The sequence below is a fragment of the Hippoglossus hippoglossus genome, chromosome 14, assembly GCF_009819705.1.
Source record: "Hippoglossus hippoglossus isolate fHipHip1 chromosome 14, fHipHip1.pri, whole genome shotgun sequence".
NCBI lineage: Eukaryota > Metazoa > Chordata > Actinopteri > Pleuronectiformes > Pleuronectidae > Hippoglossus > Hippoglossus hippoglossus.
In genome coordinates, this window is record NC_047164.1 from 24594845 (window position 1) to 24612260 (window position 17416).

Below are 17416 nucleotides of genomic sequence, written 5' to 3' on the forward strand. Positions count from 1 at the left end.
CTGAAGGATACAGGGAGCAGCAAACTGACTACATGTTTAAAAGCGGCTGGTCTGATTTGACCACATCTGAAAAAGGAAGAGCGAGGAGGCACAGTTTAGTTTCACAGTTCCAAAAGGTCAAAGCATTTGCACAGATGTGGGCACACCTGACCTCATCACTTTATCCAGCTTAAAATCACTTTATGAGAGTCTGTAGGGATCGGGTGAGTGGTGGTAGGAATAACCTTCACTCGGTGTTCGCATTTTGCTTTGGATCGGCTGTGGTTCAGGAAGAAGAGTGGGCCATCTACTTATCAGTTCACATGTCAAAGTCTTCTTGGGCAAGACACTGAATGCCAAATGACCCTGATGATATGAGTCATAGCTTTATATGAATGTGTGAATGTGGCTTGATTGGTTGTTCAAAGTGCTATATAAATATAGTCTATTTACAGTTTTGACAGTTTACAGTTGACCCACTACAAAATTTTACATCTGCCACTTTTTTGCATCTTCTTTCTTATACCCCGCACCAAAAATAAAAGCAGTTTCTGACCAACACTCATTGCAGTTTTAAAGGTTTTAAAAAGAGACTCAAGTCTTTTGCAGTCCAGGAAACAGTGAAAAAACATCTCTGGTTTTTGGCAGAAGGGACATTCAGGATCCCAGTCTCTCTCTCCACACCCTGTCTTTTCTGTCGCTTAACTTCTTTTTGTGCACAGCTTGAACACAGTGTTTGTATAAAATGTTCCCATTCATCATGTGCCGGTCTGTAGCTGCAGCAGTTTTATTCATCAGCAAAGGTCCCGTTAATCCTGTCTAGTTGATTTCTAATCCCAGTTCAGGGAACGGATCTCCTTCGTCTGGTGTTTCTGCTCCTGTCCAATAATCCTGCAGCATCTCCATTTCCTCCTTTCTCAGTCTTTTAATCCATTCGTTTAAAATGTTTCTGGTGTGTCGGCTTGACTTCAGGCTCAGTAGAGAAGCTGCTGCTTCCGTGTTGTGAAGTCCTGGACCTGCTACATACACTTATAGTTTCAGCTTCACTGTCCTGGCTGAATGTAAACGTTGGGTGAGACCAGGTCTGCTGTTGTCCTGAACATCCAGCCGGGCCACGGGGATCAGAGGCTCTTCCAGGAGCCAAAACAGTGAAGCTGCAGGCTCCACTCTGTTCCAATTAAAAAGAGTCCATGCTCTAAACAGTCCCTGAAGGGAAAATGGAAAATGGAGGCAGGTCACACAAATGGATACAATCCAAGTTCATTAAAAACAAAGATGCATCTAAACCAAGACCTGCTACTCCCCTTAAAATTATGCTTGTAGCTGGTCACCATACCACATCATCATTCCCTGTTAGGTAACTTTGTATGTGCTGTAGTCTGAAAACTGCTGTTCTGCTCCCCAGGTGTACTAACCCCTGCACCCCTCTTCCTTAGGCAGGTTAGCACTCTGTGGGACCCAGTGTAATTTGTCCCAGAAGAAATTGAACATGATGGACCGCACTTTTTGTAGCAGACCAGCAGGGGGTTCTATACACTTTAGTTTGTGACAGAGGGTTGATGCTACCAGGTTTTGGATAATTAGAACTCTTCCTCTATATGACATTTGAGGTAGTAGCCACTTCCACTTGGCCAACCTCCCCTCCACCTTCTCCACCACTCCCTCCCAGTTCTTCTTTACTGTGCCATTGTCTCCTAAATGAACCCCCAGGTACTTTAGGCCTCCCCTCTTCCAGCTTAGCCCTCCTGGCAGCTGAGAGAGACAATTCCCAACTGCTACAGCCTCGCTTTTTGTTGAGTTCACCTTAGCAGCTGAGACTTTCTTAAAGGTTTTAACAATTTCCCATAACCTGTTTTCATCTTTTTGGTTTTCGATAAAAATAACAAAATATCATCTGCATAAGCAGACAAATTAAAATGTGTGTTAAAAACAGGCAATAAAAGAACGAATATTGTGTAACATTGGTTCGATAGAAAGTGCATAGAGCATACCGGACATCGAGCAGCCTTATCTTATACCCCGAGTCACTTTAAAAGGTTTATACAAACAACATTTTCAGTGCACTCTCAATGTCCTCCTACATTACCTTAATCTTGGCGATAAGTCCAGGGCTGAGGCCAAACCTTTGTAACACTTTCCAAAGGTAACGGTGCTCAACCCGGTCAAATGCCTTTTCCTGGTCCAAAGAAACCAGACCAGCATCTAAGCCCAATGAACCAGAGGGTTCCAAAAGATCTCCAATCCGTGACACATTGTCAACAATGGACCTGCTGGGCACACAGTAGGTTTGGGTCCGGTGGATGATCTGGTCCATCACCTTTTTCAGCCTGTTTGCCAGGACCTTTGAAAGCAATTTATAATCCGTGCACAGCAGAGAGACTGGTCACCAGTTGCTTATGTTTTGAAGTTCCCCCTTTTTAGGCAGCAGGGTCAGAACTGCTCTCATGCAGCTCTGAGGCAGAGATGAGTTGTTGAACCCTGTGAAGACCTCTAAAACGTCCTCTCCCATTTCAGGCCAGAAGGCTTTGAAAAATGCCATCGTTTCCAGGGGCATGCAGGGGGCATGCTCTGCAAAGCCTATACCTCCTCTGAAGTCAAAGGACCCTCCAGTCCTTTGTTGGCCTCTTCCAAGACTCAGAAGTCGAAGACCCCTCCTCCTCGGTGTACTCACTGTTGTATTGATGGGAGTAAAAATCCACAGCTCTCTTTCGGATCTCACTGGCTTCAGTCAGCAGTTGTCCTGTATTAGATCGAAGAGCGTGGATGATTCTGCTCTGCCTGCTTTTCTTCTCCAGAGTGAAAAAGGACTCTGCAGAACTCTACAGCTCCAAGATTTCAGTCTCTAGGTCTTTCATAGATTTGGTGATATTACGAGAAACATTGAGAGTCTACGGTTGACAAAGCTGCTTGATCTCCACTTTCCCACAGTCCCACCATAGTAGTAAAGATTTAAAATCATGTCATAAGTCTTTAAAACTTATGTCTCTACAATGTTTATCACATAAAGGAGCCAGACCGCACTTTTGGACTTATAATTTGGCATAAAAACGTTTAAAAAAACCAGAGCAAGATCGATAAAACCCATGGGCCGTATAGCCCATATTCACAAATCACAATTTGTCTCATAGGGTTTAACAAGGTGTGACATTCTCTGCCCTTAACCTTCAACAAGAGTAAGGAAAAACTATTTTAAAAAAAACTTTTAACAGGTTTAAAAGAACGTAGAAACCTCAGAGAGAGCCACATGTAAGGTATAAGAGTATTTACAGCATTGATTAGAAGAAACAGTTTGTAGCATAATGGAAGATAAATTAATAGATTAATTATTGTCAGTAATGGTAGAGTATCTGAGTAGACATATTATATATCAAGCAGTCTTGTTGGAATCATAGTCCACAATCATAGTCCACAGCCAGCACGATACAGGATCCGCCATTAAGTTCACGATCTCTGATTCGCAATCCACCATTATAATCCACGCGGCCCTGGATCTGCGGACGATAAGGCATAGGGACTCCGGGGAAGAAGTCAAGTCATTAAAATGTATTGATGAGACATTCATTTCTTTGATGTGATAAGGACGGAGAAGAGGAAGGAGACGCTGGGAAGAGAAGCTCCGTGTGTCATGTGTCCCCCGACATTCTAGACCTATAGCAGCATAACTAAGAGCAGGTCTAAGACAAACCTGTACCAGCTCTAACTCTAAACTTTATCGTAAAGGAAGGTTTTAAGCCTACTCTTAAACGTACAGCTGGTGTCTGCCTCCCGAACTGAAAGTGGGAGATGATTCCACAGGAGAGGAGCTTGATAGCTGAAGGCTCTGGCTCCTACTCTACTTTTAGAGACTTTAGGGACGACAAGTAAGCCTGAATTCTGGGAGCGCAGTGCTCTAGTGGGTTGATAAGGTACTATCAGCTCTTTGAGGTATAATGGTGACATATTATTAAGGGCCTTGAAGGTGAGGAGGAGAATTTTAAATTCTATTCTAGATTTAACCGGAAGCCAGTGTAGCGAAGCTAATACAGGAGAAATGTGGTCTCTTTTCTTGGTTCTTGTCAGGACACGTGCTGCGGCATCTTGGACAAGCTGCAGAGTCTTTAACGACTTACTGCTGGAGCCTGATAATAAGGAATAATCAAGTCTGGATGTAACAAAGGCGTGGACTAGTTTTTCTGCATCTTTCTGAGAAAGGACATGTCTGATTTTTGAGATGTTATGCAAGTGGAAGAAGGCGGTCCTAGAAATTTGTTTTAAGTGACAATCAAAGGACAAATCGGGATCGAAAATGACTCCAAAATTCTTGACTGTTTCATTGGAAGCAAGGGCAATGTGATCTAGCGCAGCTATATCATTAGATAATGTATCTCTAAGGTGTTTAGGGCCAAGTATTAGAACCTCTGTTTTATTTGAGTTTAATAATATATAATGAGAATAAAATTGGGCCGAGCACAGAATCCTGTGGAACACTATGGTTACCTTTGGTGCGCACAGATGACTCATCATTAATCTGCACAAATTAGAATCGATCTAAAAAATATGATTTAAACCAGTGTAGGGTGGTTCTTTTAATGCCAATGAACTGTTCTAGTCTTTGTAATAAATTGGATGATCAATAGTGTCTAATGCTGCACTAAGATCTAACAGGATGAGGACAGACAAGGGAACTAGTGAGTTTTGCCAAGGCTGTCTCCGTGCTGTGATTAGCTCTAAACGCCGACTGGAAGTCTTCATATACCTGTACATTACTTTCCTTGAGAAACTCACTTAGCTGATTGGCTACAACCTTCTCGAGGATTTTAGACAGGAAGGGGAAGTTGGATATCGGTCTGTAGTTGGCTAAAGCCTCCGGGTCCAGGGTGGGTTTTATTAGAAGGTTCTAGCTTTAAGGACTGTTGTGCATATCCTGAAGATAATAAGAGATATAGGTTATATTCTGTAACCTACTATCAATTTCTTTCAATAATTTTGTAGGAATGGGATCTAAGCTACAAATTGTTGGTCAGAGAGAAGCTGTCTAAATAATTGATAAGATTCTCAGCAGTTTCTGAGATTTCTGTTCTTGATGGTGTATTAGTGCCAATTGAGGGCAGGAGATGGTTGATTTTATTTCTAATAATTAGAATTGTATCATTAAAGAAGGTTTGGCTACAGTGCTGAAGAGAAACCTGGGGTTGTTTTTATTTTCTTCTATTAATGTGGAGTAGTAGGCAGCTCTTGCTTTGTGGAGAGCCTTCTTATATGCTTTAACACTATTTTTCCAGGCTAAGTGATTTTCAACACGGTTGTTCGAGCACCACTCCTTTCTAGTTTTCTTGACACTTGCTTTAATTCATGTGTGTTGGAATTATACCAGGAAACTAATTTACAATGTTTTACACGTTTCTATTTTAGAGGCGCTATGGAGTCTAATGTTAGTCGTAATGACTTTACAGAGCTATCGACGAGATGGTCAATCTCAGTGGAGCTAGGGTTTTTAAAGAATTCGTTGGTTATAACGATGGATAATACGTGTTTAAATGTAATTGGAATTATTTCCTTCAATTTAGCTGCAGCACTATCAGGTAGACATCTAGAAAAGGAGTTTTTCATTAATGGCATGTAGTCTGATAATGAGAAATCGAAGGTTATTAAATAATTGTCTGATAGAATCAGATTATGTGGAAGTACTATTAGATGTTCAATTTTGACACCGCATGATAGTACAAGGTCAATGGTGTGGTTACAACAATGAGTCACAATCTCTTTCTCTCGCCTCCATTACAGCTGAGCCTCTGGTGAGGCAGGTGAAGAAGACTCGCATCAAAAGAGAAGACTTTCACATCCTGAGAGTGATTGGTCGTGGCACATTCAGTGAGGTGAGCATGTGTGGAGCAGGAATTCAACTTTTTTAAATATTTTGAATCAGCAAGATCTGACAAATTATTGATTACAAATGCATCTAGGGAAGTTAAAATATTTATTCAGATGTTTTTAGACAATTACACTTACATTTGCACTAATTCTTTCTATTTTCATGAGCAGTTGTTTTTCAACTAAAGCTGTCTACATTGGCCCCCCTCTTAATAACATATTTTAAAAGTTACTACTTTTCATCCTCACCATCAGTTTTCACATCAACAATAAAGGTGATTCAGTTATTCAGAGGCTGCATTATACTGACAGATGTTTGCAACATTCTGCTCACCTTATGTGTGAGAATGAGTATTACATTGTACCATATGAACCTGTAGCTCAATGCAGCTCAGTTTTCCAATATCCCTATGAAATACTGAAGAACATGCAGGATAAGTTTAGATGTTATTTTAACAGTAGACTAAAAATAATGCTGTATATTTTGAAGTACAAAAAACCCTACAGTATACTCCATCCCTCTCTCACAGTAAAACACCTTTGAATGTATTCCATTTTGGGTACGTTTGGTAAGGTGGGAATACTAGGTGGCTATACTATACATTATATCTTGGGCTTGGTGTAACCCTGATTGTAATATGCCATGGCTCAATTGTGACACCTGACATCACATCACACCGAACACCACAGTGTATTTCTGGATGTTCCTCACCAGATATAGTAACTGGAAAAGGAGAAGCGCTGGGTTCTTGGAAGTTTGGCAAGTTTGGTTTATTGTGTTTTTCATGCAAACTTTTATCATGTGGTTATAAGATTTTAAGCACATTTGTTTTGTAGTGTTGTGTTGCAGAGTTAGCTAACTAATGTTGCTATCTCCTTCCATGCAGATTTCATTAGCAAACCATGTGACTTTATATTGTAAAATACAATATATAATAAATTACAAATTGGGATTTTTCTGTGAAAATAAATACTCTAACAATATATTTTAAACTAAAAATAATTGAGAAAATGCTAGTCTTGTTTGCTAACAAGTTTATTTATACAGCTCTTTCCGCTTGAAATATCTTCATGATTTGTTTTTAACATTACTTAAAACACCCTGCAAAATAGTATGAATGGACTCATTTAATCAACATTCAATTCATTCTCAATCATCATAAATATTTGTCAGTGTATTTAATTGCCATCTGCCTATAGACTTAACTATATACAGGGTGTTTCCTGCATATTAGGCTTTTAACTAGTGTTGATAACAGGATGATTCTTCAACTATAGCTAATTTTGTGCCCCTGTAATGCTAACTCTACAACTGACATTAGTATGCTTGTATATCATGATATTTATCTTAAATTGTGACAAAATGTCATTTCCACAACAGTCATTTCTATCACTTTGTTTATTGTGATGGAAAAAAATATATTGTGATGGAAATGACAATGCCAGTGTTATAAATGCATTTCAGTTGACTAATATAAGAAAACACTTTTTCAGCTAATTCATTGTATGGTTTTTAAGTAAAAAAAATTGCGAGCACTGTTGGTCAACGACAGATTAGAATTTCTCCACCATCTCTTGTTCTTTAAGATGGCACGAAAGACCACAGCAGCATACAGCATACAGTGAAAGGATTAAATCACAACCACTTAATTATGAGGAGTTCCTCAGTAAAGACAGAGTGATGTTAAATCTGTGTCGTAATTGTCAGAGGGAGACAAAAGACAAATTTGAAGACAATGGCGAACTTCTCAACAAAACAGATGCAGGAAGTTAAAAAGAGTAGCGGCAGTAGAGAGTTTTGGTTGGCCCAGAATTTGTCCCACCTGACTATTCAAGCTCCTTTGAGCTATCTGAAACATCCCAGCGGTCTGTAAAGAAAAGAGAGGAAAAAGGTTGCAAAGACTAGGGCAAAGGTCTACAGAGATCTTTATGTAACTAATGCAAACCGTGACGATGCCCTAAGGAAGGTGGACAAATATGTGACAGACTTGAAAAGAACAGATGGTTGATTCACCAAAGCTCAAGACCAAACAGCAGATGAGACAGAGATCAAATGATTTAAGAACTCTGCTTTTTCATTCTACATTTTTTCACAGATAAAAAAGAAATATCCAAAAATGTGCACAGATATGGTTCAGCAAGTGATCACCAAAGTTGTGTCTGATAAGCTATAGAAGAAATACCACTTGGTTAGCTTTGCTAAAACGGAGTGGGTTCTCACCTAACCTGATAAAAGAAAATGGGACAAGGGCCACCAAACCAAAAATGCAAAGAAACAAAATAAGAAAGGAAGTGGAGAAAAAAATAAATGTTTACCTAACAGTAGGATAACAAAAGGAAAGAAGGAGACAATTAAATAGAACATAAAAAGAATGCAAAAGCATCTCCTGGTTGTCTCGATGAGAACACTACACCAGTAATTTAGGATGGAGCATCCTGAAGCAACCGTTTTATCAAGGGAGTTTTGCAAAAGGGTCCTTTACAGACTTTTAAACCAACAATCAGAGACACATCCCTCTGTAAAATACATGCCAATCTTTTTCTTTTCCCCAGACCCACATTATCATTGTAATTCAAAGGGGATTTGATGGATGTAAAACATCATCTGTAGCATGTGTGAATTGAATACATGATGCTCCTCTAGATTGTCTCTGCAAGACCAGGAGAGATGTCTTGGCGAATTCTAAGCTACTATTGCTCAGAGCCCCATCTTTTCAGATGCTTCGGTCTCCAAACAGAAAGGAGAATGCTGTTGAAGGTTTATCTGCAGAACTTGCTGTTGTTTTGTTTCTCCTCGCTCCTCTATAGTTTCTGCTGAGGAAAGCCCACATACTGAAAATATCTATTTTCTATTATCTTTTTGAGAGAAAAGGCTTAAGGCTGTTTCTTTATTCTTTTCCCTTTTTCAAGCAAGTCAAATCTTTGCAACTTGTTTGTAGGTTTAAGCACAAAAAGAGCAGCGAATAAGCAATTTTATTCAATTTGATTTAATGGCCAATGATGACATAAGTCTTAATGATGAAGTTGTATTTCAAAAGTTATGTTATTTTGTTTCAAGAATAATAAAAGTGAATATTGTTCATCAATGCTGTTGTTACATGTGATTTCCAACACATGCTGTCTTTTCCACCACACAATGTAATCCCGTCACGACACATATTTTTAAGTAAAATAAATAAATAACGAATTCACACTAATAATATATTGTTCAGTTATATATTTACAATTAAGTTATAGAATTGGAAAAGTCATGATTATGCGTTGAAAGCTGTTTTTCATCTAAACAATGGAACAATGAAAAACATTATGAAAATACATTTATACATTTGGGAACATCTTTGTGAGAAATTTCATTAGAATTTTTGAAAACACAAGTTATGTTAATAATTTTATTTAAAAAACATCTTTTGTGGGGTGATGGAAATCATGATTTTCTATGAATGTTCTAATAAAATTATGAAAATTATATATTATCTAAATAATTTCAGCACAGGCACTATCAGGAAGTGGTTCAATACAGAATGGAGAAATAAAACATATGGCTGTGGCTGAGGGGGTAGAGCGGTCATCCTCTGACCATGTTGGCTATTCGATCCCAGTCTTCCACATCTGCATGCTGAAATGTCTTTGGGCAAGATACTGAATCCCAAATTTAGACCATTTGATACATTGTGATTGATTTTCTAAATGTTTCCAGACCCAAAACAGACCGGGTTAGAGAGATTTGCTATGAGGTTTTGTTCTATGTGAGCCTTTTGATAGTTAATTGCATTGAACAGTCCCAGGAGAACCAGTCTCTACAGTGATTGTAGTGGTAAATAATAATGTTCTCTCATAGTTCTACTCTACATGTGAGGTCCACTTGTCTTTACTCCGTTGGGATGGTATCCCTGCCAAGGTGATAAGTTGATACGTTTTCTGAAAGTAAATTTAACACAATTGTTCTTGTAAATGGTCAGTATTTATAAACCCTTTTACTAGTTTAGATGACAACATAAAGTGCTTTACTTGTGTGCTCTCTGTCTATCTCTCTCAGTACTATGGCTAACAGGTTTCACCTTTGTGCATTTCTCTGTTTCAGTCATGTTTAGTTTCACAGACCTGTCAGTTAAGGATCTTCCACTGGTTACTAGGCATTTTCATGACAACATCAATGATGAGCTTTTTACTATGAATTGCAATACAGTACAATGACAGTACTGTAAATAAAATTCCAAAAACTTGCTGGCAACTGTACTGCCAGAGAGTATGTAACCACCACTGCACTGAATTTAACTGTTTCAAATGAGTCACTGTCACTGAGCTTTAGGACTGAATGGATCTACTGTCTTTGGTAATGTGAACACCCATTATGTGCTTGATGTGGGTATTCTGTGTTGCCACTGTTGCAGGTTGCTGTAGCAAGGATGCAAAGCACACAACAAGTGTACGCTGTGAAGATTATGAATAAGTGGGACATGCTGAGGCGAGGAGAGGTACACACACAAATCTGCACTCACATACACAGGACTAAGAACATCGGCAGTTCTCTCAGTGTATATGCAGCACTGAGAAGGAAGACAAAGGAAGGAAAGTAATGGGGATACATGCTGTTTGATTTAAGATGAATCTGTTCCTATTTGTGGCTTATATCCTGGTTTTTGTGTCTTACACAGACAGCATGTTACCAGGAGGAGAGGGAGGTTTTACTGAGGGGTGACAGACGCTGGATCACAGAATTGCACTATGCCTTTCAGGATGACAACTATCTGGTATGTATGAACACGCCCAATCAGAAATGTCAAGTTAACATATTGTATGCAATACTCCTGTCTTGTTCGTTTGTGTAGTAGTGCATACTGTTTTTAATTTAAATCCAACAGCCATTTCCCTTACTCATCCAACCTCTCTCAGTACCTGGTAATGGATTATTACGTAGGAGGGGACCTGCTGTCTCTGCTCAGTAAATTTGGAGACAGGATCCCTGAGGACATGGCTCAGTTCTACCTGGCAGAGATGGTCATGGCCATTGAATCTGTCCACAAACTGGGTTATGTGCACAGGTAGATAATTCTCCCTCACTTATATCACTTTGAGTTACACATTGTTTTCGATCTGATGCAGTGCATAGAAATCATAAATAAACAGCTACATTACTTCTAACATGGTTCAAATTACTTTTCTGAGTAAGAAGGTCATTGTTAATCACACTATAAATTCTCCTCAGGAGCTTTAACATGCGGGGGATAAAAAACATTGTAAACATGCTCGATATGTTATTTAATGAAACCAGTTGCCATTCTACTCTGTTCATTACAAAGAGACATCAAACCTGACAACATCCTGCTGACAGCTGATGGACACATCAGACTTGGGGACTTTGGCTCCTGTCTCAGGCTCTTAGATGATGGGATGGTGAGAGTTACCATTTACATAAAAGTTTCAATTTCAAAGATACTGACTGTTAGCAATTAATTGTTTCATGCCAGCAATAGTTAATCGCAATGGAATAACTTTGGAAATATGGGTCATGACCACTTTTGTCATTGTTGTTTTCATTGCAGGTTCACTCTTCCCTAGCAGTCGGGACCCCTGACTATTTGTCCCCAGAGATTTTAAGAGCAGTAGAGGGAGGTGGAGGTTATGGTCCTGAATGTGATTGGTGGGCTTTGGGTATTTGTGCCTATGAAATGCTGCTGGGGACCACACCCTTCTACGCAGAATCCACCTTTGAAACATATGCCAAGATTATTCACTTCAAGGTACACAAACACATCAACACACATCTATCTATCTATCTGTCTGTCATCTATCTGTCCATCTGTCCATCTGTCAGTCTATCTAGAATCAAACTTTATAATTGTATGTGCAATTTAAGGAGAAGTTCTGGTTAAGGGGATGGTTGGTCCAAATACTATTGATAGTAAGAAAACAATCACCAATAGGGTGAAGGGGACCTTCTTATTCAGGAACAATAGACAAGAGTTTGTAGAGGAAATTCTATATAGGCTAATGTAATATAATTTATTCACAACCCAAAATAGCAACCACTTACCACAGAAATTAACTTATTTAACAGAGAAAGGATGGACTATTAGATGGAGCCTCGAACCAGGAGTAGGGTTTTGGGGGGAATATTTATAGTTTATTTGTATATAAATAATAACAATAGTTGTGTTTTATTATGTCTTTTTTTTCTAAAAAAAACTCCAGGAGTATTTTGAGTTCCCTCCCTCTGGCCCTGAGATTTCAGATAAGGCTCATTCATTCATCACTGGGCTCATCTGTGAGAGGGAAATCCGTCTAGGGAGAAAAGGCTCCAGTGACTTCAGGAGCCATCCATTCTTCTGTGGAATAGACTGGAATTCCCTGAATCAACTCTCTGCACCATTCCTGCCTGATGTATCTAATGCGACCGACACCTCCAACTTTGACATTCTAGATGACTCTCTTAGCGAAATGGTATATTTTTAGAGAATGTTACTCTCCATGTCATGCGTATCTGTGAAGGTCATGGTATCTTCAGGAATTCTGCATGTGTACATGTGTAGTTTGTCCTTACTCTTGTTGAAGGTTAAGGACAGAGGATGTCACACCTTGTAAAGCCCTATGAGACAAATTGTGATTTGTGAATATGGGCTATACCAATAAAATTTGATTGATTGATTGATACATAGACAGCTGGGTTTGTCTGTGTTTCTTGAAAACATTTTTCCAATGACCGACTGCATGTTTAGCACAACAATACAATTTTAGAAACCTCTTTGAGAGTCCAGTTGCCTGCGTACAATTCCTTTATACAATTGGTATGTAAATTGATATCTGTTACGTTCTGCAGGAGACGCTCTCTGGTGTAATGGAAAGAGCACCAAAGGGAGTACACTTGGCTTTTGTCGGATATTCTTACACAGCTACCAGGTGAACTGAATATATGACTAATATTTTATATGCATCTCTAACTGACCTCCGTATGGGGTCTTCCAGGGTGTTGTTTTATTGTTCTCTCTTTTATAGTCAGACGGGTGCCATCGACCGCAGTCACAACATCATGATGCAGATTGACCACACAAGGCTCAGGGAGCGTGAGAGACTGTACACACGAGAGAAAGTGGTGAGACACAATTACCTTACAGACTGTATAAACTGTCATCTTGCACTATTTATTTCAGTTCCTATGTATAGCATTTCGACAAGACGTATTTTCATGTAATGATAACAAATAATGTTTAGCTTGTTTCCTTGTTATTTTGTAACTAATCTACCTCTGGTTCAAATTCAGAGCCAGCTGTTGCATCTCACAGATGCTCTGCCAGACAACCTGCCTGCATTGCTGAAGCTCCCACTCACTCCAGAGCAAAGTCGTACTGTGTCCACCCAAACCACCACTGAGGAGGAGGAGGGGGATACTGACAAAATATCAGATCTTGATGAAGACTTGCAGCGGTATCATCTTACACAAATTCCATCTTAAACCAATGTATCTGGGTACCAGTCTGAATTTGAGCAAGAGTACCAGTCAGGATCATTGGCACATACAGTGGTAATATTAGTGCTTACTTTTCTGCCCTATTGGTAGAGAGGAGCCTCTCTTTTTTATTATTTCAAAGGGGTGTTATCAGCATTCACAGAACAGGCCTTGCAGCTAGCCAATATCAAATTAAAGTAATAGGTGAAGATAAATCAAATTTTTGACGAACCATGTGATATAAACAGCCCCTACCTGTTTGCAATAGGCTTATATCTTAGTGCTAGATGTATGAAACGGAGCAACCTGACATGAAGAGCAAAGATTAATACACTGAGTGTAACCCTCCGCTACTTAAATGCTCTCAAGAATAAGAGAGAGATGGAGTAAACCACGTATGATCCTCAGGGACTCAAGGCAAATGCACAATCATGGCAGATTGCCTACAGTGGAGTCCCAAACATTAATGTCTTACTTCCAGGTCTCAGATGAGGCGGCTTCATCTTGATGCTTTTATGGGTGGCGAGCAGGTGGCGAGCCAAGCCTCCTAGGGTCAGTCACATGACTTTTTTGACATAGAGTCTCGAGGATAGGTAGAAGATGGCATCATTCAATGTAAAGAACGTGGTGCCGGTCTGAGTGAGGTCTAAATAGATCTCAGTTTATTTGAAGAACCTCTGGAATCATGTTGTAGAACACTAATTACCTATTATCTGACCTGAAAAGGTAATCTTTGCAAACCTCTGGGGCTCCTGACTGCCAAGGCTTTATCACTGCTGAGGACTAACCTTGACTAAACAATAAATGGTTCAAATTAATTAAAAAAAATATTTCGAAGGAAACCAAAACTGAAGCGATATGGTCTTATTTCCTGGATGCAGTAATATAGAGAGAGAGACTATAATGCACTGCAGTGGGCTGGAACTGAAGTTTTTATGACATTGCTTAGATCTGTTGTTCACTTTTACTAAACATTCCTCAACTGGAGAAATTAGAGGTTTAGGTGAATTATAAAACTCACAGTCTTTACTTCTTCATCCACCAGCAGGTTACAGGAAGCACAGAGGACACACTGTGAGTTGAAGAAAGAAATGCAGAGATTGAAATGGGAGATGCCAGACTGGAAAGTCTCCAAGGAAACAGGCAAGGGAACAATTTAATTCAGTTCAATCATATTCAATTCAATTCAATTTGTATCGCCCAAAATCACAACATACATTTTCTTAAGGCACTTTACATATTATGGTCGAGACCTGACAAATTATAGAAAACTTCCCAAAATGAGCAGATATTGGTGACTGTGGAGGGAACAAAAAGTCAATGCTTCTCCCAAAGACTCAATGTGGCCGACCACCGGCCTCGACCGTTTGTGGTGAGCAGAGAAAAATAGGGAGGAGAGGAGGGGTATGTGGAAAAAAGAGAATGTGGAATGAAACCAATGATACTTTCAGATCTGATGATGTTATCAATGAGAGCAGCACCAGTTAATAGTAGTAACAATATTTATGCAGAGATTACATCATCATCATCTTCATCATCAGTGTATTCATCCCACTACTGCCTGGGTTGCTCTTCCCTCTTGCACTCTATTATACCACCGAATCATAGGAATATCATTTTACAACATGACAACCACAGCCATGGAACAACATTCATTCAATATAAGTATATATATATATATATGAATTAACTTTCAAATATCGATGAACCTAGATAAGCAATGAAATCCACAGGAGAATATAAAGGAAGTGGTGGCTTTAAATGCAACCCAGTTTGTAAAAACAATCCTCTAAAAAACCACTTGTCTTCAGAATGTCAAGTATTTCGGTAACATTACCTAATCACACAGACATCCATTAAACCCAAGTACTACTTTACTGTCCAGCGTCTTTTAAGAACAACATAAATGTGAGGCAGAATGAGTTCCAGACAATCTGAGCCACTTTGAATAAACACAGTGCAGCACAGTGCCTGCAGCATCTGTTTATATTGGAGGCCTCAGTCAAGACAGGGTGGTAAACACCCTCTGTAAGAATAGCCTTGGTATGCAGCAACTTGGATGGCTGTTCCCATTAATCAACAGTGTCATGTGCTTTATAAAGAGGCAGTGGTGATGATTTCCCTCCTGCTGAACTAATGGGGGACTAATGCAAAAGCATGTGGACAAAAAGCATGTACTGTACTTCACTCCATGTCTAATGACAAAAACAACATTCAGAGGCTTGCTTCAATTCAGTCACTGCTGTCTCCGTCCCTCCTCCTCTCCCTCCTTCCACACTCACTGTAATCCCTCTCATCACCACAAATATGCATTGTTCTTGCTTCTGTTCCTTTTCTTTGTCTTACTATAAATCTGGCAAACCAGCAGTGCATCCCAAGAATATATGCCTGCAACAGCACTGCTGCACAACATGGGTTCTGACGTTCCTCTCTCTTGTCCAATCACAGAGCTGAGTATCTGTCCAGCATCTTTTGCTCTGCCTGCCCACTGTATGGACATACCAGGGGATGTAAGCCTATATTTAATCCACTTCCTTTCTCCTGCCTGACCAAAAACAGTTTTAACTTAGCATGTAACTTGGTGTGACGGTCTAATTCTTTTGAACCTTTGCATAAGTAACAAAGACCAGGTTTGATGATGGGCAAACAGAGAGTTTATATATGAAATGTGTACAGCAGGCCAAGATTTTTTCCATGTTTCTACATACAGTAGCGGCTGTCTGCTCACTGGTCTGACTTGTATGTGTTACAGAGGAGGAGAGCGCCCCCAGACTGCCAGTACCCGCTGGTGATTCCTCTCCACCGTCACCTGCTCCTGTTCCACAGGGTACAAACAAAACTGAAATCATGATTTAAGTGAAAAGATACAGATTCTATACCGTATGTATTTAGAATATTTTAATTTGACCATGTTTATGCAAGAAATGTCCAAGAATTAACATTTGAAATTGTAGTCTTCATGGTAGAAAAGCCTTTGAAATTGTGTTGACATTAACATCTCTGTTATTACCATCATTATTACGATATATTAGTATTGGTCTTCCTATGGACATACAGTCTCTGGTGACGCCTTTAAAAAGCAGTTGAAGACTCATCTTTTCAAACTTGCCTTTGTGTCACCTTGTTAAATCTAGTGCTTGTGATTTAGTTTTGTTTTTGTTTAACAGCTCTTTGAAATGTACTTTGGGACTGTTCTGTGGAAGGTGCTATATTAAAAAAACCTTTCTTACTTACTTAATAATAATTGTATTATTGCAATTCTAGCGTTACCATAATCATATGTTTGCACGCATTAAATCAAATGACCGAAATCAACCTGTTGTATAATTTTATTTATTTTGAATCAAATACAAAGACACAAAGGTGTTATTGTCTGTTTTGTTTTCATTGTGTTTTTTTGTTTTGCCCTCCAGGTTCACCTGCCACATGTGACAAGTGAGTCATACCTGCTAGTGTGTGCCGAATGGGGGGAGGTCGAGGCCTGGGAGAGACACTGTTACACTGAGGTCTCCTGAGTGCACAGCGAGGTGTCACATACTGACTTCTCCCATTCCAACGGCACAAAGTACTAAGCACCTGCCCCCCCCCCCCCCCCCCCCCCCCCCCCACACTCTTCCCAACTTCAAGTAGACCAGAAGGAAAATGAAGGACTAAAAGCTTCTAACGAGAACCTCCGAGCATGTATTTAGAGTACGAACTTTTCACGATAGATTTTTCCAAGTGACGTGATGTGAGAGGCAACGCTAGGAGCTTATGAGGAAGAAATGACATGGAATTTTTCGGAACTACCTTGCCTGTCTAACCAGACTGAAAATCACAATTGAGATACACTTGGTTCCCAGCACATTGAGAAAAATATGGATGTTACTACTGCCAAAAAAAGATGTTTCTAATGTAAAAATGTTATTGTTCTTCAACCATTTGGATTCGATACCCAACCACAGTAACATATTTTCATATTTTCTGATTAAGAGGGCTACAATTCGATTGTCAAATGATTGTCGATGCATCTCGATGCATGAAAGAATTTTATTTTCATACATGATTATTTTTTTTATCACTGTGTGACTACTAAAGGTGTGAATCTTCACTAGTCTCATGATTTGTGCTTAAAGAGTATTTTAGACTGTTACTGTTGTTTCA

General features: G+C 39.4%; 1 protein-coding gene across 2 annotated transcripts in view; it reads left to right on the forward strand.

Annotated features, from left to right (window-relative positions):
* The window catches only part of LOC117774512 (myotonin-protein kinase), a 22719-nt gene extending 5603 nt beyond the window's left edge, over positions 1 to 17116 (forward strand). Inside the window, exons 2-15 of one of the 2 annotated variants that reach the window (XM_034606987.1) lie at positions 5743 to 5834; positions 10221 to 10304; positions 10485 to 10580; positions 10723 to 10871; positions 11130 to 11223; positions 11373 to 11570; positions 12022 to 12270; positions 12647 to 12726; positions 12823 to 12919; positions 13088 to 13251; positions 14319 to 14416; positions 15722 to 15783; positions 16026 to 16100; positions 16687 to 17116. In XM_034606987.1, coding sequence (XP_034462878.1) covers positions 5743 to 5834; positions 10221 to 10304; positions 10485 to 10580; positions 10723 to 10871; positions 11130 to 11223; positions 11373 to 11570; positions 12022 to 12270; positions 12647 to 12726; positions 12823 to 12919; positions 13088 to 13251; positions 14319 to 14416; positions 15722 to 15783; positions 16026 to 16100; positions 16687 to 16788 — 1640 coding nt within the window. In that variant the 3' untranslated portion in view covers positions 16789 to 17116. The remainder of the gene's footprint in view (positions 1 to 5742; positions 5835 to 10220; positions 10305 to 10484; positions 10581 to 10722; positions 10872 to 11129; positions 11224 to 11372; positions 11571 to 12021; positions 12271 to 12646; positions 12727 to 12822; positions 12920 to 13087; positions 13252 to 14318; positions 14417 to 15721; positions 15784 to 16025; positions 16101 to 16686) is intronic. The other variant, XM_034606988.1, reaches the window with a different exon arrangement.
* Positions 17117 to 17416: the final 300 nt, after the last annotated feature.